Source organism: Euwallacea similis, chromosome 20, assembly GCF_039881205.1.
Source record: "Euwallacea similis isolate ESF13 chromosome 20, ESF131.1, whole genome shotgun sequence".
In the NCBI taxonomy this organism is placed as follows: domain Eukaryota; kingdom Metazoa; phylum Arthropoda; class Insecta; order Coleoptera; family Curculionidae; genus Euwallacea; species Euwallacea similis.
Window position 1 is genome coordinate 3,290,293 of NC_089628.1, and position 21,212 is coordinate 3,311,504.

The 21,212-nt window shown below is 39.6% G+C and overlaps 12 protein-coding genes across 14 annotated transcripts in view; 7 read left to right on the forward strand and 5 right to left on the reverse strand.

Moving 5' to 3' along the window:
* Nhe1 (Na[+]/H[+] hydrogen exchanger 1) overlaps window positions 1-6,249 on the forward strand; it is an 80,507-nt gene extending 74,258 nt beyond the window's left edge. Inside the window, exon 3 of the transcript XR_010752614.1 lies at window positions 6,049-6,249. The gene's annotated coding sequence lies outside the window, so the exon portion shown is untranslated. The remainder of the gene's footprint in view (window positions 1-6,048) is intronic.
* PAN3 (Poly(A) specific ribonuclease subunit PAN3) lies at window positions 82-3,909 on the forward strand. Its single transcript, XM_066400078.1, has 9 exons — window positions 82-348; window positions 823-966; window positions 1,019-1,177; window positions 1,228-1,463; window positions 1,519-1,748; window positions 1,804-2,076; window positions 2,131-2,278; window positions 2,330-2,472; window positions 2,531-3,909. The coding sequence occupies exons 1-9, from the start codon at window positions 285-287 to the stop codon at window positions 2,964-2,966; spliced, it is 1,833 nt and encodes a 610-aa protein (XP_066256175.1). The 5' UTR covers window positions 82-284; the 3' UTR covers window positions 2,967-3,909.
* Window positions 3,809-6,076, reverse strand: LOC136415497 (cathepsin B-like). Its single transcript, XM_066400084.1, has 5 exons — window positions 5,831-6,076; window positions 5,595-5,758; window positions 5,375-5,540; window positions 4,182-4,484; window positions 3,809-4,133 (listed from the first exon to the last, which is right to left on the reverse strand). Exons 1-5 carry the CDS (start codon window positions 6,006-6,008, stop codon window positions 3,919-3,921), a joined length of 1,026 nt encoding a protein of 341 aa, XP_066256181.1. The 5' UTR covers window positions 6,009-6,076; the 3' UTR covers window positions 3,809-3,918.
* Window positions 4,969-5,394, forward strand: pen-2 (presenilin enhancer). The gene has a single exon (XM_066400083.1). The coding sequence runs from the start codon at window positions 4,989-4,991 to the stop codon at window positions 5,292-5,294; it is 306 nt and encodes a 101-aa protein (XP_066256180.1). The 5' UTR covers window positions 4,969-4,988; the 3' UTR covers window positions 5,295-5,394.
* A 786-nt stretch (window positions 6,250-7,035) lies between the features above and the next one.
* LOC136415490 (uncharacterized) lies at window positions 7,036-9,404 on the reverse strand. The gene has a single exon (XM_066400077.1). It carries the CDS (start codon window positions 9,249-9,251, stop codon window positions 7,398-7,400), a length of 1,854 nt encoding a protein of 617 aa, XP_066256174.1. The 5' UTR covers window positions 9,252-9,404; the 3' UTR covers window positions 7,036-7,397.
* Window positions 9,405-9,800: 396 nt separating this feature from the next.
* LOC136415406 (transmembrane protein 177) lies at window positions 9,801-10,943 on the forward strand. Its single transcript, XM_066399974.1, has 3 exons — window positions 9,801-10,002; window positions 10,051-10,276; window positions 10,336-10,943. Exons 1-3 carry the CDS (start codon window positions 9,839-9,841, stop codon window positions 10,894-10,896), a joined length of 951 nt encoding a protein of 316 aa, XP_066256071.1. The 5' UTR covers window positions 9,801-9,838; the 3' UTR covers window positions 10,897-10,943.
* Window positions 10,944-11,092: 149 nt separating this feature from the next.
* LOC136415506 (ubiquitin-conjugating enzyme E2 W) lies at window positions 11,093-12,393 on the reverse strand. The gene is made up of 5 exons (XM_066400095.1): window positions 12,228-12,393; window positions 12,089-12,180; window positions 11,777-12,035; window positions 11,652-11,727; window positions 11,093-11,599 (listed from the first exon to the last, which is right to left on the reverse strand). Exons 1-5 carry the CDS (start codon window positions 12,249-12,251, stop codon window positions 11,586-11,588), a joined length of 465 nt encoding a protein of 154 aa, XP_066256192.1. The 5' UTR covers window positions 12,252-12,393; the 3' UTR covers window positions 11,093-11,585.
* An 82-nt stretch (window positions 12,394-12,475) lies between these two features.
* On the forward strand, window positions 12,476-13,962 carry aurB (aurora B). Its single transcript, XM_066400094.1, has 5 exons — window positions 12,476-12,682; window positions 12,850-13,041; window positions 13,099-13,484; window positions 13,637-13,776; window positions 13,835-13,962. The coding sequence occupies exons 1-5, from the start codon at window positions 12,558-12,560 to the stop codon at window positions 13,922-13,924; spliced, it is 933 nt and encodes a 310-aa protein (XP_066256191.1). The 5' UTR covers window positions 12,476-12,557; the 3' UTR covers window positions 13,925-13,962.
* Window positions 13,963-14,123: 161 nt separating this feature from the next.
* Window positions 14,124-15,129, forward strand: LOC136415596 (pyrimidodiazepine synthase-like). Of its 2 annotated transcripts, none has more exons than XM_066400238.1 (4): window positions 14,124-14,220; window positions 14,278-14,411; window positions 14,470-14,808; window positions 14,858-15,129. In XM_066400238.1, the coding sequence occupies exons 1-4, from the start codon at window positions 14,196-14,198 to the stop codon at window positions 15,089-15,091; spliced, it is 732 nt and encodes a 243-aa protein (XP_066256335.1). In that variant the 5' UTR covers window positions 14,124-14,195; the 3' UTR covers window positions 15,092-15,129. The 2 variants fall into 2 exon arrangements, with proteins under 2 accessions (XP_066256335.1, XP_066256333.1); XM_066400236.1 differs by having other exon boundaries at window positions 14,278-14,448; window positions 14,504-14,808; window positions 14,858-15,128.
* Window positions 15,130-15,273: 144 nt separating this feature from the next.
* On the reverse strand, window positions 15,274-17,070 carry LOC136415562 (WW domain-binding protein 11). Its single transcript, XM_066400196.1, has 4 exons — window positions 16,841-17,070; window positions 16,298-16,781; window positions 15,835-16,241; window positions 15,274-15,747 (listed from the first exon to the last, which is right to left on the reverse strand). The coding sequence occupies exons 1-4, from the start codon at window positions 16,902-16,904 to the stop codon at window positions 15,329-15,331; spliced, it is 1,374 nt and encodes a 457-aa protein (XP_066256293.1). The 5' UTR covers window positions 16,905-17,070; the 3' UTR covers window positions 15,274-15,328.
* Window positions 17,071-17,253: 183 nt separating this feature from the next.
* On the forward strand, window positions 17,254-21,210 carry vnc (GNAT family N-acetyltransferase vnc). 2 transcript variants are annotated; one of them, XM_066400496.1, is made up of 3 exons: window positions 17,254-17,369; window positions 17,727-18,055; window positions 20,781-21,210. In XM_066400496.1, the coding sequence occupies exons 2-3, from the start codon at window positions 17,908-17,910 to the stop codon at window positions 21,146-21,148; spliced, it is 516 nt and encodes a 171-aa protein (XP_066256593.1). In that variant the 5' UTR covers window positions 17,254-17,369; window positions 17,727-17,907; the 3' UTR covers window positions 21,149-21,210. The 2 variants fall into 2 exon arrangements, with proteins under 2 accessions (XP_066256593.1, XP_066256594.1); XM_066400497.1 differs by lacking the exon at window positions 17,254-17,369 and adding an exon at window positions 17,389-17,631.
* Window positions 18,051-20,322, reverse strand: Mccc1 (Methylcrotonoyl-CoA carboxylase 1). Its single transcript, XM_066400493.1, has 2 exons — window positions 19,116-20,322; window positions 18,051-18,973 (listed from the first exon to the last, which is right to left on the reverse strand). The coding sequence occupies exons 1-2, from the start codon at window positions 20,305-20,307 to the stop codon at window positions 18,087-18,089; spliced, it is 2,079 nt and encodes a 692-aa protein (XP_066256590.1). The 5' UTR covers window positions 20,308-20,322; the 3' UTR covers window positions 18,051-18,086.
* Window positions 21,211-21,212: the final 2 nt, after the last annotated feature.

Consider the following 21,212-nt stretch of genomic DNA (forward strand, 5'->3'; position numbering starts at 1 on the left):
TCACATACTGTTATTGTAGATTCTGGATTCTCTTTCAAGTTTGACCTGTCAATGAGAAACTTCAGTTGTGGCAGCACTGACAGTGACATTTATAATCCTGATGTTTATCGTTCCCGAAATAGACCAAAAAAGAAAAGGAATTAAAATTAAAAGAAAAGCTCTCGTAAATCGAAAATACTGATAAGATTCTGGGATAATTTCATGTGTTGTTGCCGCTTGAAACGTGGTTATTGTAGTTGCCATAGTACTTCGGTCGTAGGGTAGAAAATAGGCATAGTTTCCTGATGGATTGGATGACTCCCGTTGCTGCTCGTCCCCATTCAACTTTGTCACAGCTGGGAAGAACAAGTAATGGCCTTTTTTGTATATTAAACATAAATTTCCGCAAATGGTATTGAGATTATAATATTGTAGTTAGTTGTAGTATAGGTACTATTGGGGAAATTAGAGGGTTAGGTACCAAGCTGACCCAGTTTTTTGCTTAGTAACAAAACGATAAAGGGAAAAGTACCTATGTAGATGAAAGAAGTTTTTTTTTAATATGGGATTCTCCTTAAGTTATCATTAATCCTTATATAGGGTGATTCATGGTTGATGGTATATTTTTAGACAAGTTTAGCATCTAATCATAGAATTCATTTTGAGCCACTATATATATTCAGAGAATGAAACTGTACAGACTTAATATATCTCAATTGTTAGTACTTTTTTATATGATCAGCAACATCACATTATTAAAAATATGTTTAATAGAGTATGACCAATTACTTTCAATATTTGACCATACTGTATTTATACAAATATTAAAATTAAACCTTGCAGATCATGTCACCGAGTTTATCCCCCGATTGAACAACTCCCCTAACACCTCAGCTTCATCGAACTTTTCGAATAGTTCTTTCTCCACCCCAGTGGCATTCCACCCATTGACAAAGAAATTTGAAGATTCTGAACTTGCTTCCACTGGTTTGAACTTTGTGACTTACTTTTAGCAGTTTCTAAAATGCCGTTATTGTAGATTCAGTGGTTCAATCACCTTCCCACTCCACTTCCCCTATTGGCCATGACAAACTCAATACCTCAAATGGGCCTTTAGTTGTGCCTGCATATCAGGAAAATGTTGGTGGGACGACGTATTTTTACCAATTTTCTGCTACTACACCGGAGCATAATGGGGGTGGGTAATGTAAAATTTCAAAAAGTCTGTTTCCTATTAGCGAATTTTAGTTGAACCCTCGCCTGAGCCAATCACATCGACTCCCAATACTTCCACTCCGACAGACTACATGTCACTCCAAAACAAAGCAGACCCCTCATTTTTTATTGCGGAGGAGCTGAAGAATGACATTTTGAGCAGGAATATGTTGACACTGTTGCAGCCTGACCCTGCACAGTATCCAGACCTTCCACAAGAAGTGGACAGCTATCACGAGTTGTTTCCACTGGAGCCTATTTCTAATCAAGTAAGATAAAAATAGTACTAATGAGCACTGACTTATTTTGATGTGATATTGAAAGGTGTTGCACAAAGCCCACCTGGGCTATCAAGCGTCCATGTACAAAGCGACCCACATCAAAACGGGGCTTCACTACTGCTTGAGACGGATTCATGGCTTTCGTCTGCAAAACACAAAATGCCTTTCTGTGGTGGACATGTGGAAGAAACTGAATCATTCCAATATTGTACAGCTGAAAGAGGTGTTTACTACTAAAGCGTTCGGTGATAACTCATTGGTATTTGTATATAGGTAAGGAGGTACTTTAGTGGCAAGTCGCATTGTATAAAATACCATTTGAATGTAGCTATCATCCAGGATCAGAGACACTTCTGAACAAGCATTTCTCTATCGATCAGCCGGGGTACATGGACCCGTTCATCAACGACAAATCGACTCCCATGCCCTACAGTTACCAGAAGAATAATTTGCTTAGGCACCAGCAAAACAATAAGCTTCCGGAGCCACTAATTTGGAACTACATAATCCAATTAACATCAGCGCTTCGATTGATCCATTCGAATGTTCTGGCTTGTCGCAGTCTGGACCCAACGAAAATCGTTTTAACCTCGAAGAATCGGTACGCGTAAGGTTGATGCTAGTTTGATCTGAAATGTTGTTTTCTTTTTTTTAGTTTGAGACTGAGTTGTTTAGCCGTAATGGACGTGGTGTTGCACGACAGCAATTCCGCATTGAACCACCTGGCTTTGGTGCATCATTATCAACAGGAGGATCTCACTGCTCTGGGGAAGTTGGTGCTGGCATTAGCCTGCAAATCAACGGCAAGTACACTGTAAAGGTGAACTTAAAAATATTAATTTCCTTCAACGTAGGTTGCAGTGCAACGGGAAAACATTTCAACTGCCCTGGACATAGTGAACCGTACTTACACTATAGACTTAAGAAACTTAATCATGTACCTCTTAGCGAACCAAAGGAGAAGCGTCACGGATTTGATGCCAATGATAGGAGCAAGGTTAGTATCTATACTCGTAGCCATAAATTATTGTCTCATATATATAAATTCTTCTCAGGTTTTACACGCAGCTAGACAACGTGCACAACCAGGTGGAGATCCTGGAGGGCGAACTAACGAAAGAGGTGCAAAACGGTCGTCTCTTCAGGCTGATGAGCAAACTGGCTACCATCAACGAACGGCCGGAATTCAACATGGCGAGTACATGGGCCGAAACAGGGGATCGATACATGCTGAAGCTGTTTCGGGATTACGTATTTCATCAAGTGACCGAAGAGGGCCAACCCTGGATCGACATGGCCCACATCGTCCAATGCCTGAATAAACTAGATGTCGGCGTACCTGAGAAAATTTGCCTCATGTCTCGAGACGAGCAGAGCATCCTCGTCGTGTCTTACGCTGAGCTGAAGCACTGCTTGGAACAGTCTTTTCAGGAATTATCCAGCAGTGCGGCGTTGCACCACGATTTAGCAACGGGTGACGAGAAAGAGTAGGAGGAATATTTAATATATTAGAAGTATTCATTGTAAATATGTGCCACTTTTGCAGCGACGAGTGCAGCTCGTTATTGGAATTAAACTAAGTTTAGTTTTTTTGCCGTTTCCATGGAAGCTACGCCTCTACTAGTAAAGTTAACGGTGATTCAGTAATTTAGCTCTTAGAGAGCAATTTATTGAAGCAATACAGATCGAAACAACGGGATCTCTAAGTTTTTCTTAAGTTTGTCGGTTAAGTAGGTATCATTGTTGGGTCTTTGCTTCATTTCCATGGAAACCTCGGATTTTAACCACGGAATAACTTCGCGTTAAATAGGTCTTTGGAACCATAAAGATTTAACATTTTTCACATAATCAGAGGAGCTTTCTCTTAGGTTGTACATTCAGATCAGAACGCGCTACGATTCAAAAATCTAGTGATTTTTAATGGTAGCAGTTTTGATCCCAAGTTTTTCAACATTTACAAAAGAAAGGTAGATGGAAGAGAAACAATAGGAAATGATGGTTTTATGGCGAATGAGACAGATTTGATTTTATGCATTACAATTATTTCTTTTTTAGTTAATTTCTCTACTTATGAAGGAGCTTTAATTATATCCGTTTTATTTAGTTACGCGCAAACAAGGCACATGTTTACCGCAGCGAAAAGCAGACTTTGAAAGGCATTTTTGGTGTTATTTACGAACCCTGTTAAAAGCCGTCGTGACGACTCAGTTCGTGATCGATGGTGTGTTTTCAGTGGTATTTTGACCTTGTGAGGCTTCGTGATTATATCCGTTCTTTATGTTTCCCGCAACGAGGGTTTACCGGAGAAATATTAGTGAAAACATGCTGATTCCATTATTTGTTTTTAAATTATTATTTTGGATAGATATTTTTTGAATATAAGTTATATATTTTTCTTCAGAAAAAGTATGAAATAAATGTAATAAAAAACTGACGTTGCGTTTTAGGTAAAACCTATCATCGGCAAAGAGGCGAATACTTGGTTCAAGATCCCACAGTGATTCCCGCTTCTCAAGAGCTTGAAATATCCACAATGTCCCCAATCACTGTTCCAGGAGTTGGCGCACAGCCAATAAGGTATTCCGTTCTCCCTCCCCCATCCCAATAGTTTAACTGCGTGCTTCCCCACATATTGACCTCTAATCTTCATATAAACTCCTAAAAAATATGTTATAAAATAATTAAAATAAACGCCGAAAGCCTTACCGCTTTTGTAGTTATAAAAATCTTCATACACTTCCATAACAGCTTGCACAGGTCCGTTCCTCATAATCTCCAATTGAACCGATTCTTCATTAGCAAACCTCCTCACTTCCCCTCCGAAAGTACGAGAATTTTCGTATGATAAAAAGAAATTATCACATTTTTTTATGCATTGAGGTGAATGTAAGATGAGTTGTTCGCAATTGTGTTTTGATGGGACTGGGGCGTTGTTGTGGTGTTTGCAAGGAGGCAAACTGTAATCCTTGCAGCCTTGAGATGAATTAAAGGCCCCACCAGTAACAACTCCTGGCGAAATAAAAATTTGTTTCCCTTTAGATTTAAAGGATTTCAAATAAAATTTAAACATTTCCCCATTAAGATGCGGCGCAAGCTATGCAACCAACAATATTTTAGATAAACCTAAAAAAAATTGACAAAATGGCCGCCAATATAGGCAAAGGCCTACATTCGTGGCAAGTGTATAGGCACAAACTTAAGTCATTTAGTAACCCACGACGCAAATTCAAATTTAAAAGTATGATTAACAACTAATTAGACAAAGTATATTTTTGGAAGTGTAGCGATAAGTATAAAACACGAAAAGTGGAATATTTTTAGGCAATTAGAAATAAATTCTGTTCATTGACATTGACAAAGGAAACGTCATTTGATTCTAAAAGATCGCAACTGTCAGTACTCATTATTAGTCATTCTTATTGTTTATTAAATTACTATTTTGCTAAAAACTCTTGAATATCCGAGATATTTTGCTCATCTTGTTTGAAAAAACTCGCAGAAACATCAACTTAAATGGATCTAGCAAAGGTGCCTAATGAAAAGAAGCTCGAGCTCTGCAAATGGTACTTTAAGGCAGGTTTTGCTTGCTTGCCTTTCGTCTGGGCAGTAAACGCCCTATGGTTCTTCAATGAGGGTTTTCGAAGACCGGAATACCAGGAGCAAAAGCAAATTAAAAGATACGTGATCTTCTCTGCAATCGGGGCCGTGTTGTGGCTCATCATACTGGTATCATGGATTGCAACATTCCAAATCAACCGAGTGAACTGGGACGAATTTGCTGAGCGAATATCCTTCATAATACCTTTAGGCCTGCCTTGAATTTTCTTACTTTTCGCGTATCGGTTTGCACACGTATATTTAAATGACTATTTAATGCCTGATTAGGACTCTTACTTTACCATATTTTTGCCAGTATTTCCAAGCCTGCAAGGGCTTTCCACCCTTGCATTGCTGGCCACATTGGTTGCAACAAGATAGTAAGTCCTCGGCTGAGACATATAATTGTAATATTTGGTGAGAATGTATGCAAATTCTGTCAGACATTGCTGCTGCAGCACTTACGGCCTAGAATACTGTGTGCTGTTGTGATAGTTGCTTTCTTTATACAGTTTAGCTTACCCAACAGGAGCCACACTGAGATTGGTCCCAAATTTGTCTAATAGAACTACAGTATGGCCAAGCCTCTCGGGCATCAAAATGTTTAGGAATAATAGTTTTGTTCACTTTAACATAGTAGTGCATTTCTGGTGGTTTTACGAATAAGGCGTTTTCAGGTTGAACGCCTATATGTATAAGTGTGTATGACAAATGAAAAATTATGTATTTAGTAGTTTATTGTGAGTGAGTGATTTTACCTGAAGCCATAAGTTTCAATCTGCTCCATTCAGATTCATGGAAGTTCCTGCCTGCTTTCCAGTGGGATTGATTTGCGTTGATCCAAGCAATATATTCGCTTGAAAAAGGGTGATGTTGAGGTAAAGCAGAAGATTTGTTGACTGTTAGCACAAGTAGGATAAACCACTCTTTTAGCATTGTAATAACTATTGTAGTTACTGACTTATTAAAATTGGACGTGGATCAAGTGGTGTCTATACGGACGCAATAAGCGCTCACATTTAATTGGAAATTTTGCCGTTTATAAACAAACACTTATTAGATATCATATAGATTCTTACCTATATTCGCAGATTAATTAGTTAATATTAGTTTATTATTGGGTTAAAATTAATCATTTACGTGAATGTGGTTTAATAAATGAGTTTATTCTATCAAACCGACTAGCCAAATCCGTAAACTGATCATCCTTAATTATTCCCCAACAATATTCCCATGCAAGCACTGGACTACCGCCATTGCAGTCCAAATCCCTGATGAGTTTCTTTGCCAGCAATCGTTGATTTACCTCATAGCAGTTTGTACACAATTGATAACAGTTAATGACTGCAAAAGCATGCATTTTAGAAGTTTAAAGTGACCCTCCTGCGCCTTTCTATAGTCCTTCTAAGCCTCTCTACAGTCCTTCTATGCCTCCGTATTTTCAGGAATTTGCCAGTGAACTTCACCAGAGAATTCATAGAATATCTTTTCTATACCACGATTCTGGAGTAGAAAGAAGCACTTTTGTTACCTCCAAATGACACACATATTGGATTTTTTCTGAACCACCGAAGAGGTATAACTATTCACACACATTCCACCCTGCGAGAACTACAGAAAAGGTAAGAATCACCTCTTGCTGCTTACTCTAACTGACTCATCCCACGATTACCTTTCGTCATTGCGTCCCATTCACGGCTCAAAACACGTTTTGTCTCTTCTAAATTTTTTTCTTATTAAAGTGCAGTGCTCCTTTAAACCGCTGATGTTCCTGAAAACTCCTTGCATGTACTTCAGAGTAGACTTACTTATTAACCACTGTGCCCATGTTTATGAAAATACACTGCAAACTGATCCTTCCCAACAACTAAACTTGTGATGAAATCCACTACTTGTGGCAAATGCCAACTTCCCTACGTAGGGCTTCAAATCCTAGTTGTAAATTAAATAACACCATTACAGCTCCTTAATTTTCACACACTTTATAATGCCTTCCAATATAACAATACAAAAATCAAGCATATTATGATATTTGTTGTATGAGCTCTCATTGGATTGCATGCTGAGAAACCACATAATATACTCTTTGTATGTATTCACTATAGTATCCCACTGGTTAAAAATCAAATGAACTACTCATCATCATCTCAACTACTTGGTTTCTTATACCATTTAGGGACTATAGCTAGTGATACATAAAAAAACGAACAACTATTTCCATGAAAATCTTAAATTTAAACACTTTCAACTTTTCCAAGTAGTTCTTCTTCCTCTCACCCTCAACAACCAGTTAAAGATCCCAAATTGTGAAATGATCCATACTTACTAATTCCTTAGATTCTCACACACTACAATCTCCGCTTCAACTTGATAGAAGCAGACCTGGGACAAATACTCTTGCCCTATTATAACCGGTACTTCCTGTACATAGTCATCAACCACTAATGCCTTTACCATCCTTTCCACATTGTCAACTTCTAGTAAAACCTCAACTTCTCCAGAAACCCCCACTCGTCCTCCGCCGAATACATCTAGCACCTTTGATGAGCACTCCTGATGCAGTCCTAATTCCTTTGCCACTTGTCTCTTGATAGTCACTGCTGTCGAACCAGTATCAATTAGGCCAAAATACTTTGATGCATTAACTTTGCACTGCTTTATTGGAATTTTCCCTCCTTCTATTGATATCAGATGCACAGTAGCTGAGGGACACTTAGCTGCAATGTGTCCTCTGCGGCTGCAGTTATAACAAATAGGGGCATGCCGACAATCCAGCGCCTTATGCCCTACTTTCTTGCATGTGTAACACCGACGTCGGTCCTGCTCTTTCATTTCATGGTATGTCATGGGGTCCTGTGGATGCTGAACATCTATCGGAATAAATTGAGGTTGTGATGTATATTCCTGAGGCATTACAACTTCACGGGTCTCTCTAGGGTCTGCATGAACTGGGATATCTCTCTCGGGACACTTGGACAAGTACTCAGAATACAAGGCTTCAGGAGTCAAGAAATTCTGGGCTCTAACATCCTGCTTCATAAAAGGATTATTCAAACCATCTATCATGCAGGATACTGCATTTTCCCCACTAATTTTGCAGGCTTCGCACAAATATAACTTGCTGAAGTAATACTGTGTCAAAGTCTCATCTACAGTTTTATCTCTCAAAGCCAATACTTTGAGAGTTTGAGCAAAATCGATGTTGTCTGGGAAGGTTCTGGTTATCAGAAGCTTTAGCTCAGGCCAAGTGAAGTCATAACTGGACACAGTCTTGAACCAGGCCTTCATGATGCTTGTCATTTGATCCTTTGTGAACCTGATGCAGGTTTTCTCATCATAATTGCGCCTCAAACACTCCTCATGTATGCTGTTCAACCACATGGAAGTGGTGAACCTCGTGTTGCTTGGAATAAGCTCTGCTATCTTTTTGTCAGAGGGCGACGAAGAGAATGCAGTAGAACTAGAACTTTTTGCAGACTCTGGCTTTATGTTTCTCTCAACAAGCTTCTCTACTAATTTTTCTAGGCGTTGTAAGCGGTCCTTCTCAGATTCCCCTTTTTCTATTTTTGGACGATGAGCAGAACTATGAAAATTTACAGGCGATCTCCGTCGTTCTCTTGGAGGCGACTCCCTGCGCAATGGTCTCTCGGGTGCGTTTCTAGCATTCTCTGGAGATACCCTTTCTTGACTGAAAGGCGAAAAATTCATAACTGAAGGGTCCAATATTATTTCAGGACCTCTTGGCAATCCTCCCTTGTTATTAAATGTTGGTGCATGATCAAGGTAGCTCTCTTCATAGTGATCTGGTATTATTTGGCCTCTAGGGTGAGCTCTTCTTTTCAAATCCAAATCTCTTGTTCCAAGTCTATTGTTTCTATCTCTCTCGCGCTCTTCTGGACGTCTGTCCCGTCCTCTGGGGCGATCATGCTCTTCAAACGTAATAAATGGAGGTTCTCGGTCAATAGGTCTATCCAATGACCTGCCCGACCATTCTCTCTCTCTAGACCTACTGCGGAACCTTTTATTGTTTTTGTTAGGTGGGTCAAATTGTAGTTTGCTTTTATTTCGTTCTTCCCCAGGGGGCACAGGCTGACTGCGAGACAGGGGGCTCATGGAATGACGTCGCCTTCGCGGAGGTGGCGAACGATGTCTCATACGGGGCGGGGATTGGCGTCTCATTGTGAGTTTACGGTTACCACACAAGGTGAAATTAATAGAATGGCAAATTCTCTTTTTGATCAAATATTATTCAATGTAAAATAAACACTCACAGATTGACAATTTGCTTGAAATATTCAAAAATTATAAGTTGAAACCATACGAAACGAGCCTTCAGGAAAAAATGGCAAATTTAATTTGACTTGAAAGTAAATCTTATTTGTCACTTGTCAAAAAAGGATATAATGTTCTAATAGTTTAAGCCAAGAAATAGAGAGGCAATAATACACCAAATTCATCACTCTATATCTTAATATTAATATAATAAATAATGACATTGTTAGGATTTAATTAAGTTTTAAATAATTAATTAGTAATTATTTCTTGCAACCTTTTTAAAAGTAGCTGTTCTTGCATCTGTAGCGTTATTTCCAAAACTACCTTATTTATTACGATTCTACATGCGACGTTGTCATATCCTTTACCTCATGGCTTACGTGCAAACAAGTATATTATATTAAATCATAATGCAAGTACATAACCTCGATATTCGCTTAAATTTAAAAACGAATTGCTTTTCTCTACCAATTTAATTATACAAAGCCCCCATGTCAAAAATAGGCCTCAAAATTAAAACGTGGTTGCTTTCTGAAAGCGGCAAAAACTGGTTGTTTATTGGGACCAGCACCGTAAACATCTCACTGATCTTAGGACATGTTTTGCCCCACACCATTTTGGTAACCCAATACAAGGACTTAGTCCGCCTTTACAAGTAAGTTCCATTACCACACTCACCCAATATAACGATCAATTATATCAGCAAGGGAGTCTCAGTGCCTGTCTCAGATGTCTTACTTCAACGCTTTGAAAAAACTCTAGATTTACTGAATATAGACAAATGTGAAAGGTTCCGTTTTGAGGCATTCATGTCTAGTGGCTTTGACATGTTCAGCATAGGAGCACCTGGGCGTTTTGGAGTACACATTGGAATGCCTGTGAATTTCCGGTATGGTAAGGAAAAGGATGTGGACAAGTCTAAAATAAGGGTAAGTCACAGTGGTTCCTACTCTCATTGAACTGTTTTCTGTAAGGAGTGATATTGAAGGTCAATCAAGCATCAGTTATTTGGGATACTGATGAAGGTAGGCAGCTGATAAAATCCCTGATAGTACCAGAGAATGCTCAGCTGTATGCTATAGCTAGAGACATAAAAATGAGAGACAGCTTTAAACTTGGCTTTGACACTGTATATGCATTTTTCTTCTGCAGTATGACATACACAGTCTGCACAATGTTAAATCAGAAACTGAACTTGTATGTCAAACCTCGAGGTCTTAGGTTTCTTTCCTACTCCTTAATTGGGTTATTCAATTTGGGGTATTATGTGATGATGAAGGACTTTACACAAAATTATTATGAGGAGAAAATTGACTTAGAGTTGAAGGAGCTGAGTCCAATTTTTGCTGAGGGCGGCAGGGAGTTTTATGGCAAAATTTTAGAGAGGAATAAGGCATTGAGGGTTCTGATGGGCAAAGAGGGGGAGAGTGTCTATACTGCATTGGGAAATGACAATTTTTTCCTTAGGAATAAGCATTTGCCTATAGTCCAGAGGAAAGCCTTTTTTGAGGAGAAAAGTGAGATTGAAGAAAATGCAGTAGCAAATTGAAAGCTGCATGCAGATTAATGAGGGATGACATATTTCTTGTTGATGATCACCCCTTGGAATAGCAATGAAAGACCAAATTTGATTATATTGGTCCAGGTTGGAGAAAGTGCTAACAAAAGTGATCGAATTTATAGAAATAAAGGTTTTGTTGATTGTTATTGTAGTTTTTCTAATAGAAATAATACACAACATTCAATTTTCAACGTCGTAATACATAGTATATTACTACTATTAAATCAATTTACATAATGTAATTTTACAATAATTTTGAATGCTCCACTAAATAAAATAATTAAGAATAATTAATATATGAAATTCCAATGTTTCCTTTTATTTAGAAATGCATACAGACATTTCTTTACATGAAACATTGAACTATTTGCAGGTCATAATATTAGAATAAAAACAATGAAAAAGGAAATGATTGCAGACAGCAAATATTAACAAAACAATAGAAGAATTTTAGCATAAAGTGGTAGTGTCCATTAGACTGAAAGGTTATCACAGAAAGTGTAACAATGAGAAGAAAAACGAATAAAACCTTCCTATAGACACATAAACCTGCCATTTATACTATGGAATAAGTACTAATACTAAGAATAAAAATAAAATTAGTCTCGCTTTATAGGCATTTTATATGTAATGAAAATCATGTATAAAAATAATATAACTGCCACCCATTCCTGGCATTAAACTGAGTCATCTGAAACCCAAACTCTCTTAATTTTTCAACAACCAAGACAGAATCAACTTACCATGGTACCACCATTTCGTCTTCTTTGGATTTTTACTGCAAGTCTTAACATACAAAGCATTGTCTGGTGGACGTTGCTGAAACACAACCAAGTAATCCCCCTTTCCCTTCTAACAAATGACTCACCTTCTCCTTACAACTACTGAGCATTGACACAATGGACAGGCACACTGACTGAACAGACAAGGCAGGAGACCAATCATCAGTTAGAATCGACAAGCATATGTGTCCATTGCTGTACACATGAGGATGCACAGGTATGTTATTGCCCACAAATATCACCTCAGGAGAATCAAACGGGTATTTATTGCTAAATTTGAATTGGAGCTGGAAGCTCTCGCCTTCATAGAGCGTTCCTATAGCACCCTCCATGTGAATCGTCCACCTGGACAGTCAAGGTATTTGAAGGTATTTTTATTAATGTTTTTTTTTACTTACAATAGAAGATTTTGCTCTGCCTGTTCAGTGTCCACAGACACCCCCGGAGGGGGGTCTTTAATGAGGGACATCAGTTCTTTTTGTAAACGTCTCTGTGAAAGAGAGAATCAGGGGAGTCACTTCATAGGTAAATTCTTACCTCCGATGGTGACATGGCACTCATCCCTTTTGAACGCCAACAAGCATAAGCAGCGTTCAACACGGCAAGGTGAGAAACATCACAAAATATTTAAGGGAAAATCGTGAGTAAATAAAGATTTGTTGTTTTTATTAGTGGTAGATTTTTGCTAAAAAAATACTATGACAGGTGATAGAGGCGGATCTGACGTTAATGAAGTTTATAGAATGATAGACCGGATTGACCTGGCAACACTGTTTTCCATCCATTCAAATTTGAATGTTGTTGCTATTTTAATTTTAACCGTTATCCGTTTCTGAGCATTCTGAGCTATTCTTTGAAGAGGCGGAAATGGGAGACATCAATCATCAGGTCGACAAATACATGAAGACCCTCAAAGTTCCTAGCGAGCTCTTGGCCTCCACTAGAGACTATGTTAAAAAAGCGATGGAGCATCCCGCTTACAACAATGACGAGTAAGTCTTTAATACCCCCTATTTCGCATTAGAGCCCTTTGTAGGCAGAGCTCTCTGATAACGGGGCCCATTATCGCATTTTCTGAGGCTCCAACATGGCTCTCTCGCCCCCACATAGCCCAGTCCAGTTAACCTAAGAACCAGATCTTAGCGTTGTCAATTTTCAGTTATCCTTGGTCTTTAAACGACTTTGACATAGGAACAAAGCTAGGCGAGGGTAAATTCGGGAAAGTTTATCTTGCAAAGGAGAAAAAAACCGACTTCCTAGTAGCCCTCAAAACATTGATCAAAAAGGAACTTGTTAAGAACAAAGTAGAACGTCAAGTGCTTCGGGAAATTGAAATACAGAGCAACCTTAAGTAGAAAGACTTCACCTATATTTTAAGTGCATTGGTTTCAACTACCCTCCTCTGCAGGCACCCCAATATCTTGCAACTCTTGACCTGGTTTCATGACTCCCACCGCATTTACCTTGTTTTGGAATATGGTGGAAAAGGAGAGCTATACAATCATCTGAAAGCGGCCCCCAATGGAAGGTTTGATGAAGAGACCGCGGCAAAATATGTTTATCAGGTGGCTGATGGTCTTGAATATTGCCACCAGAACAATGTCATCCACCGAGATATTAAGCCAGAAAATCTAATCCTCACTATCACTGGGGACGTCAAGGTAGCTGATTTCGGTTGGTCTGTGCATACTCAGTCCATGAATCGCAAGACTATGTGCGGCACTTTAGATTATTTGGCTCCTGAGATGGTAGATGGGAAACGCTACAAACACTTTGTAGATTATTGGTGTCTAGGTGCGTGCTTATAACATGACAATTCTGCTTAACTGATAACTTCCATGGAAACCACAAATACTTGCTTTAATCTTAACGTTTCCGTGGATATTATCGTCTTGGTGAAGACGTCAAGATTTCCATATATTGGCATATACAATGATAACTTTTAGGTATTTTATGTTATGAATTTTTGCACGGATATCCTCCCTTTGAAAGCAAAGAACCAAACGACACGTACAAGCGAATTAGGAACAGAGATTTGAAATATGAAAGATTTATAAGTGTGGGAGCCAGGGACCTTATTGATCGGGTAAGAGAAGGGAGTTTAAGCTCATTTTACAATGTAAATTGTGCATTTTTGCCTTTAGTTGGTGGTGATAGATGGCAAGGAGCGTCTAAATTTGAAGGGAGTCATGACTCATCCCTGGATTGAGGAAAAGTACAAGCGTAAATTATAGAATTAAGTACAGAGATTAAGCAGGCGGTTGAATGTCGAAAAATAAACTGTTGTTGATGTTTACATTGTTTATGTGGAGTTAACATGCGATAAATACAGCACGAAACATTTGTTTCTGTTTCGCTTTCTCCCTTAATTTGTGATAAGTTGGAGTGCGATGGACTGTGAGAACTCTCAATCGATCAAAACACCGAGTTTGACAGGAATCAGATGTATTTCCAATTACTAAGTATTTCATAAAGAATTCTCATATCACATTTATCTAATCTATAATGTCCTCCAGCCACTTATCTAAAGGTAAGCATACCCCGCACTCGCCTTTTCCTTATAAACTCTACTTACTCCACGATCAAGGTTCTGTGGAACCTCCAAGGCAAGATGGGCTGTTGCGGCTCTTCTCTATGCAGTTATGCCCTTTCGCTCACCGCGTCAAATTGGTCTTGAAAGCTAAGCAAATCCCCCATGATATAGTCAACATCAACTTAATGGTAAAACCTGAATGGTATTTGCAGATCCATCCCGAAGGTCAATACTGTTTTTCTAGAGAACTTCCTGTTGCAATACAAACTCACTGATTTAGGTAAAGTGCCGGCCTTAGTTCATGGTGAGAAGGTGGTGGTAGAAAGCCTGGATATATGCGACTATTTAGACGAGAACTTTCCGGAAAATCCCTTGTATCCAGTGGAGCCAGCTTTGAAACAAAAGGATAAAGAGGTTATTCAGAAAATAAGCACAGCTGTTGAAGCTTTCAATAAATGCCTTTTTGGGAATGAGGTTCACACACCCGATGAAGCAGTCACAGTATTACTTGAAGCATTACAGCCTTTGAATGATGAACTTTCAAACAGAGGTACTGCATTTTTTGGAGGTGACAAGCCTAAGATGGTAATACCATTTGAAAATTTAGACAATCAATAATGGGCTTGAATTCCAGGTTGATTATATGTTTTGGCCTTGGGCAGAAAGGGTGGGCAGCATTGCCTTAAAATTCGAGCAAAAACTGCCCTTCTTAGATAACCACATTCCAGTTTTGCTTAAATGGAGGAAGGACATGCGCAATGATCCAGCAGTTACAGAACTCTATGTTGGACCTAAGGCATTTTGGAAGGTAGCTGAGTGTAAAATTCGGAATGAGATCCCTGATTATGATTCAATTTTGTGTGCCTAATGTACTCTACATTCCAGACACCTCACAGTTCATCAGAAATAAATGTTTCTATAATATTGCTTGTTACTGGTTTTACCAAACTAACCTGATCTAAGAAAATAGCAAGAGCAGTTCTGATTTTTAAGGGAAGTGATGGGATTAATAATAAATAGTAAACTAAACCAAAAAAAAAACAGAAACTGCTTATCTAACTCGTATTAATACTCTCTATATACACCACAAATAAAACAAACACCTCTACATTAACCCTTCCATCTCCTCCATAAATCTCTTATAAGCATCATCTTTGTGTTGCCCCCCAACTAGCTGATTGTTCAAGTGCATCTCCTTCTGCTTCAATTCTCTTGCCAAACTCGTCACTGGTTTCCACTTCTTCTCTTCTCGCTTTACCCTCAATGTTGAGGGCACAAATCGCGTAACGTCAGCGCTGAGATTCCGAATTTGAGGCTTCGCCGATATGGTCGCTCCTTGTTTGGTTGATTCGTTGCGGTTGATTAACTGAGGAGCCGCTGACAATATGTTGGGTTTGGGTATGGTTTGAGGTACTAAGGGTGGCACTGGGATTCTAATGAGACGGGGTCCTGTTCCCGGTAGTCTAATTGGTGGAAGACCAGGGGGTGGTCCAGGAGGCATGAGAGGTCTGCCTGGTGGGGGACCTTTAAATACAATTAGAATTAGCGAATACACACAAAAAATAATAAATAGTTTGATAGTTAATGTGAACATTTGCAAAGTTAAAGCACCTGGAGGTAATCGAATTCCACTCCCAGTCGCATAAATAAGTGGGGGAGGCATTGAAGGTGGTGGGTTGGAAGGTGGCATTGCTGGTAAAGTAGGAACTGGTTCATTAGTGCCTGGTGGGAGCAATGATTCTGCATCTTCTCTCTCCTTTTTCTTGTGCACAGTTTCCATTTCTTTCATAAACTCATCCACATTCTGTCCAGAAAGAGCAACCATTTTCTGCTGAAGGGATGTGGGTTTGCCTACTGGAACATTTGGGTTTTGAGAAGTTGATTCGTTGCCTTCATCTGCAGTCATTTCTTCAACAATACGCTCATCTTCTAAAGAAACATTCTTAAAAGAAAAGTCTTCAACTTCTCCTTCATCATTAATGTCTGGTGGGGGACCTGGGGGACACCCTGGAGGCTCTCTAATTTATAAATTCCTGTTTGATATATATGGACTTTACATATGAAAACACATTACCTTACTGGTATCCCTAATGCTTGAAATTTTAATGCAGTTGCAATAGAATAAATTGCAACTTCAGGCTTCCTCTCCCCTACAGGTAATGGGATTGAAGTGGCCACATTCTGTTGTGGCAATTGGGGTAATGGAATTTCATCCACTGTCACACTTTGGGCAGTTTTTACAGACTCAAAAAACGCGACCAACTGAGCCCTTTTCACTTCATATTCCAGCTGCCTTTTTTTCAAGTCAGCAAATTTATCCTGATCATCTTTGTGGTACATGCCCATTACTCGATCTAACGTATCTCTCAATTTTTTCCGTTTCTCCCTCAGCACTTTTTCGTTGAGTGGAGACGGCTGGTTTACGTTGAACTCCATTTGATCTATTTTCTCCATTTCCTCAAGGATCTGATGTGGGTCTTTACCTTTGAGTACAGCTGCCCTTACCATTTGTCTTTGTTTTTTGTTCTTCTTCAGTTCCTGCTTTCTCGCCTCTTTTCCTGCAATAGTTTGGTGGTTAAATACAGTTTGTGAAAGGGCTTTTTCAGGGGATCCTTACTTGCTTGATCTGTGGGATTCATGTATTTCCCACTCTTGGTGGTGTTGATTGACCGGCGACCCATTTTCACTCACGTGGATCGTGTCAAGGGAGGTCGTTATTTTATTTTTGGTCTTTTTTATTTAATTTATTGTTAATTTAATACAAAAATTATAAATAAAACGAGTGCTGAAAGCGGTTATCAACAAAAACAATGTTAGAGTGAAGTGTGAAAGAAGACCGAAGTTAACTGTCCAACGACAAAGTTGGCAGTTTACAGATTTTTACAAACTGCAACTGACTGAACAAACTGAAAGCTATTTTTTTAATAATATTTCTTACTTTACATTATAGCTGGCGCTCATTACTAGCGTAGTATTTTGGGTTGCCTCTTTTCGGATTTAAATATGTCAGATTTTGACATCCGTAACTCCTGCCATCATTCCAACGTCTTTAACCTTAACCTTACTTCTGAAATTAAATATAAATTTTTGGGCTATTTTTCAAGTTTTCTCAGTTCTTTGGCCAGGATTCTGTTTAATTCGCTAAAGTAAGAATACAACATTAATTACTGTGAATATTTTCATTAAGGAAAATGCAAATTGAGCCCGGAATTCATTTTAGAACAGCGAAATTTACATTCCGAAATTCAACATGGCGATTACTCATGTAGAGCGTTCACCTCTTTGCTTTGCTTATTAGGTTTTTTCGTTGTAGTGTTTAGGGTAGAAATATAATGAAAGATAATATAGTTTTAGCCATTTTTTCTTATACAGCAGCAGTTCTTATAGTACTAATTTTCGTAGCTCTAGGTAAAGTAATGCAAAAAGACTCCTTCCTTTGTGTTTTTACTCTTCTTCTACATTATACATAAGTTCCTTTCTAACTTGAACTATTTCTTTTGCAGCTTGGTACCTCCTGTGGGTGCTCGTCCTGCGGAGATTCAAATTCGTTAAGGACTTACTGAACAGTGCCCGAAAAGCCAAGGACTCCTCTCCAGACCTGCCCAAGGCAGGCCGAACTAAACTCAAGAAGACTAGAAAAGACTGATTTTAGCCCTAGTTAAGTAGCATTATAATACAGGCAACATGAATATTCGATGTGCCAGACCCGAGGACCTTATGAACATGCAACATTGCAATTTGCTATGTTTGCCTGAGAACTATCAGATGAAATACTACTTTTATCACGGGTTAAGTTGGCCACAATTGAGCTATGTGGCCGAGGATGAAAATGGTGAGTATTGGAATTTTATTAAAAAGTAAATTTAAGATACAGTTTCAAATTGAACTATTGTAGCATCTTTTGGTACATTCTCTCCTACTTTAAATGGAACATTAGCGATTTTAGCCTCTTTTGAAGCTTTGACTAGGTACTCCATTTTCATTGCTATTAACACAAACAAGGGGTCCCCCTTTTGCACTAAATCTCCAGCTTTTACAAACAGCTTGTCTAAAACTCCTGGCATAGGAGCCACAGCTCTATTGCTGATATCTAAATCTGAGTTTTCCTCTTCTAAATTGTAATTACTTGAAGGGATTCCAAATTCCACTTTGCCCTTAACACCAAAAACTGCAAGATCTTCCTGATTTTTGAAGATTTTTGTCTGAGTCCTATGTCCATTAATGCAGCAATTTAGTGTATGCTCTATAGGGTTGAAAGATGCCGATACCAAGTCCCATGTTTGTCCTTCATCACAGGAAATTTCGTAGTTGCCTTTGGAGTGTGTGAATTTGACAATGCTGCAAAAATTCTCCTCTTTAAATGTGAATTTTAACTTCCTCTCATACAGGTGGTTTAATCGAAAGTTTGACTCCGCAACAAATGGATTATATTGATCAGTTTCATGAGATTTTTCTTCCAAAATTAAGGCCACAGATGCCAATATTAGGTCCTCTTTGGCTGGCTTATAGGATTTTAATAAAACCTCTTGATGATCCTTTATGAAATCTGTGTACACATTGGCCACTTGAAATTCTGGGTGGTTGACTAGCTGTAGCAAAAAGTTGATGTTAGTTTCTAGGCCGCCAATATTGTATTCAAGCAATTTTGCACTTAGTTTCGTAAGGGACTCTTGCCGGTTTTGACCCCAAACCACAAGTTTGGCGATCATTGGATCGTAGTGGATGGACACCTCGTCCCCTTCTCTGACTCCTATATTAAGCAGAAATAATGATTATTTAAATGCTTAATAATCCAAAAAGGACCTCTGCAGACTGCAGAGGCTCTTCTAAGGACTCTGAATCGACTATAACTAAGTAGCGTGTAGTGACCGTTAATAACAGTTAATAATTACCAGTCTCCACTCGTACGTCGCTATCTACTTTGGGGGGGCTCAGAAACTCCAGTTTCCCAGCCCCAGGCAAGAACTCGGCCATGGGGTTTTCAGCGTAGATTCTCGCCTCAAATGCATGCCCCCTCAAAGGGATATCTTCCTGTTTTACCGGTAATTCCTCACCAGAAGCAATCTTGATTTGCCAATCCACCAGATCAATCCCGGTGATCATCTCAGTTATCGGGTGTTCCACCTGGAGCCTCGTGTTCATTTCCATGAAGTGGAATGCTAGATTTTTCTTATCGAGGATGAACTCCACAGTCCCAGCTCCAACGTAACCCACAGCTTTAGCCGCTCGTACCGCTGCAGTCCCCAGCTGGGTGCGTAAATCGCCGGGCAGGCCTGGAGCCGGGGCTTCTTCGATTATTTTTTGATGTCTTCGTTGCACTGAGCAGTCTCTTTCGTAGAGATGCACAGCGTTGCCGTGAGAGTCCGCAAACACTTGTACCTCCACATGACGAGTCTCCTCGAGGTATTTCTCCAGTAGCACCGCAGAGTCCCCGAAAGATTTCTGTGATTCAGTTCGAGCAGACTCCAAGGCCTGCTCAAAGTCTTCCTCTCGATGAACAATTCTCATACCTTTGCCTCCCCCTCCTTTGACTGCTTTGATCATGATCGGATATCCGATTTTTCGAGCTTCCACCCTGAGATTCTCATTGCTTTGGTCTTCTCCATGGTACCCTCCAATAATGGGCACCCCAGCTTGGTGCATGATGCGCTTGGAGGTGCTCTTGATTCCCATATCTCGGATTGCCGAAGCCGGAGGCCCTATGAAAGTGATGTTTTCGCCGTGGCAAGCCTCAGCAAATTCCGCGTTTTCTGACAAGAATCCATAGCCCGGATGTATCGCCTGGCACCTCGCTGACTTGGCCAGGCTTACCAGTTTACTCCCCACGAGATAGCTCTGTGCGGCTGGTGCTGGTCCGATGTTGTAGGCCTCATTTGCAAGGGCCACGTGCAGCGAATCTCGATCCACTTCACTGTAGACCGCCACAGTTTGAATGCCCAATTTCCGAGCAGTCTTGATAATTCGGCAGGCAATTTCACCTCTATTTGCAATCAGAATTTTGTCTATGGTCGATTTTAATCTCGCGGGGCAAGAGAACGTGGGCACCAATGGGCGTTTTAGGGTAAATAACGGAAGAAAGTTCATGGTAAAAATCGTTTGTGCGGCGAGGTTTATCAGCGCTGACGATGACGCTGTGGTGGCGTCGCATCACTGAATAATGAGGATTCCGAAACTTTATTTAAATTTAATGCGATATCATGATTGTTTGTTTGTTATCTTGTTGTTGTGAAATGGAGCTACAGGGGAGAGTCTAAATTTGATAAAATTATGCTGCAATAAAGCTTCAATTTATTTATAAATGTGTACGTTAGTGATTTCAAAGGAGGAAAAGTCTGTGCGGGAGTGTTCTCCCTGAATGCCCCTATGTTCCCTATTCTACGAGGGGATCCAGAACCATGAGATCAAATTTCTAGGCATTATTCAGTAAAGCAATGTAAGACATAGGTTGTTATATTCAAATGTCTTACATTGCTGCACTGAATAATGCCTAGAAATTTGATCTCATGGTTCTAAGTCACTTTGTATACATAAAGCTAATTGGAACGTGTTTCTTTTAGGGAAAATAGTGGGCTACGTCTTGGCAAAAATGGAAGAAGACCAGGAAGACTTGAAACACGGCCATATCACGTCGCTCGCGGTGAAACGCTCTCACAGGCGCCTGGGCCTTGCTCAGAAGCTAATGGACCAAGCCTCCGAAGCCATGGTGGAATGCTTCGACGCCAAATACGTGTCCTTACACGTGAGGAAAAGCAACAGGGCCGCCCTTAACCTTTACAAGAACTCTCTCAAGTTTGAAACCGTGGAAATCGAACCGAAATATTACGCAGACGGCGAGGACGCTTATTCGATGAGAAGGGATTTGTCCGAGTTCTCCAAGAACGCCAGGGAGCCGAGTGCGAAAGGCGACCAAAAAAGCGAGGAATAAATGACTAAAGTTTTGTATTGTTTGTATGATATTTGAATAAAAACGTAGCATTGGGACTTGAAGT

Coding starts and splice junctions, on each gene's coding strand:
- vnc (XM_066400496.1), top strand. CDS start 17,908: ATGAATATTCGATGTGCCAGACCCGAGGACCTTATGAACATGCAACAT. Junction 18,056..20,780: donor TGTGGCCGAGGATGAAAATG/GTGAGTATTGGA, acceptor TGTTTCTTTTAG/GGAAAATAGTGGGCTACGTC.
- pen-2 (XM_066400083.1), top strand. CDS start 4,989: ATGGATCTAGCAAAGGTGCCTAATGAAAAGAAGCTCGAGCTCTGCAAA.
- LOC136415497 (XM_066400084.1), bottom strand. CDS start 6,008: ATGCTAAAAGAGTGGTTTATCCTACTTGTGCTAACAGTCAACAAATCT. Junction 5,759..5,830: donor ATTGAAACTTATGGCTTCAG/GTAAAATCACTC, acceptor TTATACATATAG/GCGTTCAACCTGAAAACGCC. Junction 4,485..5,374: donor GAAATACTGGCAAAAATATG/GTAAAGTAAGAG, acceptor TTATTTCGCCAG/GAGTTGTTACTGGTGGGGCC.
- LOC136415406 (XM_066399974.1), top strand. CDS start 9,839: ATGTCAAAAATAGGCCTCAAAATTAAAACGTGGTTGCTTTCTGAAAGC. Junction 10,003..10,050: donor GACTTAGTCCGCCTTTACAA/GTAAGTTCCATT, acceptor CAATTATATCAG/CAAGGGAGTCTCAGTGCCTG. Junction 10,277..10,335: donor TGGACAAGTCTAAAATAAGG/GTAAGTCACAGT, acceptor GTGATATTGAAG/GTCAATCAAGCATCAGTTAT.
- aurB (XM_066400094.1), top strand. CDS start 12,558: ATGGGAGACATCAATCATCAGGTCGACAAATACATGAAGACCCTCAAA. Junction 13,042..13,098: donor GAAATACAGAGCAACCTTAA/GTAGAAAGACTT, acceptor CCTCCTCTGCAG/GCACCCCAATATCTTGCAAC. Junction 13,485..13,636: donor TGTAGATTATTGGTGTCTAG/GTGCGTGCTTAT, acceptor GATAACTTTTAG/GTATTTTATGTTATGAATTT.
- LOC136415596 (XM_066400236.1), top strand. CDS start 14,196: ATGTCCTCCAGCCACTTATCTAAAG. Junction 14,221..14,277: donor CTCCAGCCACTTATCTAAAG/GTAAGCATACCC, acceptor TCCACGATCAAG/GTTCTGTGGAACCTCCAAGG. Junction 14,449..14,503: donor TTTGCAGATCCATCCCGAAG/GTCAATACTGTT, acceptor TCACTGATTTAG/GTAAAGTGCCGGCCTTAGTT.
- PAN3 (XM_066400078.1), top strand. CDS start 285: ATGGATTGGATGACTCCCGTTGCTGCTCGTCCCCATTCAACTTTGTCA. Junction 967..1,018: donor TTCTGAACTTGCTTCCACTG/GTTTGAACTTTG, acceptor CCGTTATTGTAG/ATTCAGTGGTTCAATCACCT. Junction 1,749..1,803: donor TCATTGGTATTTGTATATAG/GTAAGGAGGTAC, acceptor ATTTGAATGTAG/CTATCATCCAGGATCAGAGA.
- LOC136415506 (XM_066400095.1), bottom strand. CDS start 12,251: ATGAGTGCCATGTCACCATCGGAG. Junction 12,181..12,227: donor GTGCCATGTCACCATCGGAG/GTAAGAATTTAC, acceptor TCTCTTTCACAG/AGACGTTTACAAAAAGAACT. Junction 11,728..11,776: donor TCAGTAGTTGTAAGGAGAAG/GTGAGTCATTTG, acceptor GTTGTGTTTCAG/CAACGTCCACCAGACAATGC.
- Mccc1 (XM_066400493.1), bottom strand. CDS start 20,307: ATGAACTTTCTTCCGTTATTTACCCTAAAACGCCCATTGGTGCCCACG. Junction 18,974..19,115: donor CGACGTACGAGTGGAGACTG/GTAATTATTAAC, acceptor TGCTTAATATAG/GAGTCAGAGAAGGGGACGAG.
- LOC136415490 (XM_066400077.1), bottom strand. CDS start 9,251: ATGAGACGCCAATCCCCGCCCCGTATGAGACATCGTTCGCCACCTCCG.
- LOC136415562 (XM_066400196.1), bottom strand. CDS start 16,904: ATGGGTCGCCGGTCAATCAACACCACCAAGAGTGGGAAATACATGAAT. Junction 16,782..16,840: donor GAATCCCACAGATCAAGCAA/GTAAGGATCCCC, acceptor AAACTATTGCAG/GAAAAGAGGCGAGAAAGCAG. Junction 16,242..16,297: donor GCATTAGGGATACCAGTAAG/GTAATGTGTTTT, acceptor TTTATAAATTAG/AGAGCCTCCAGGGTGTCCCC.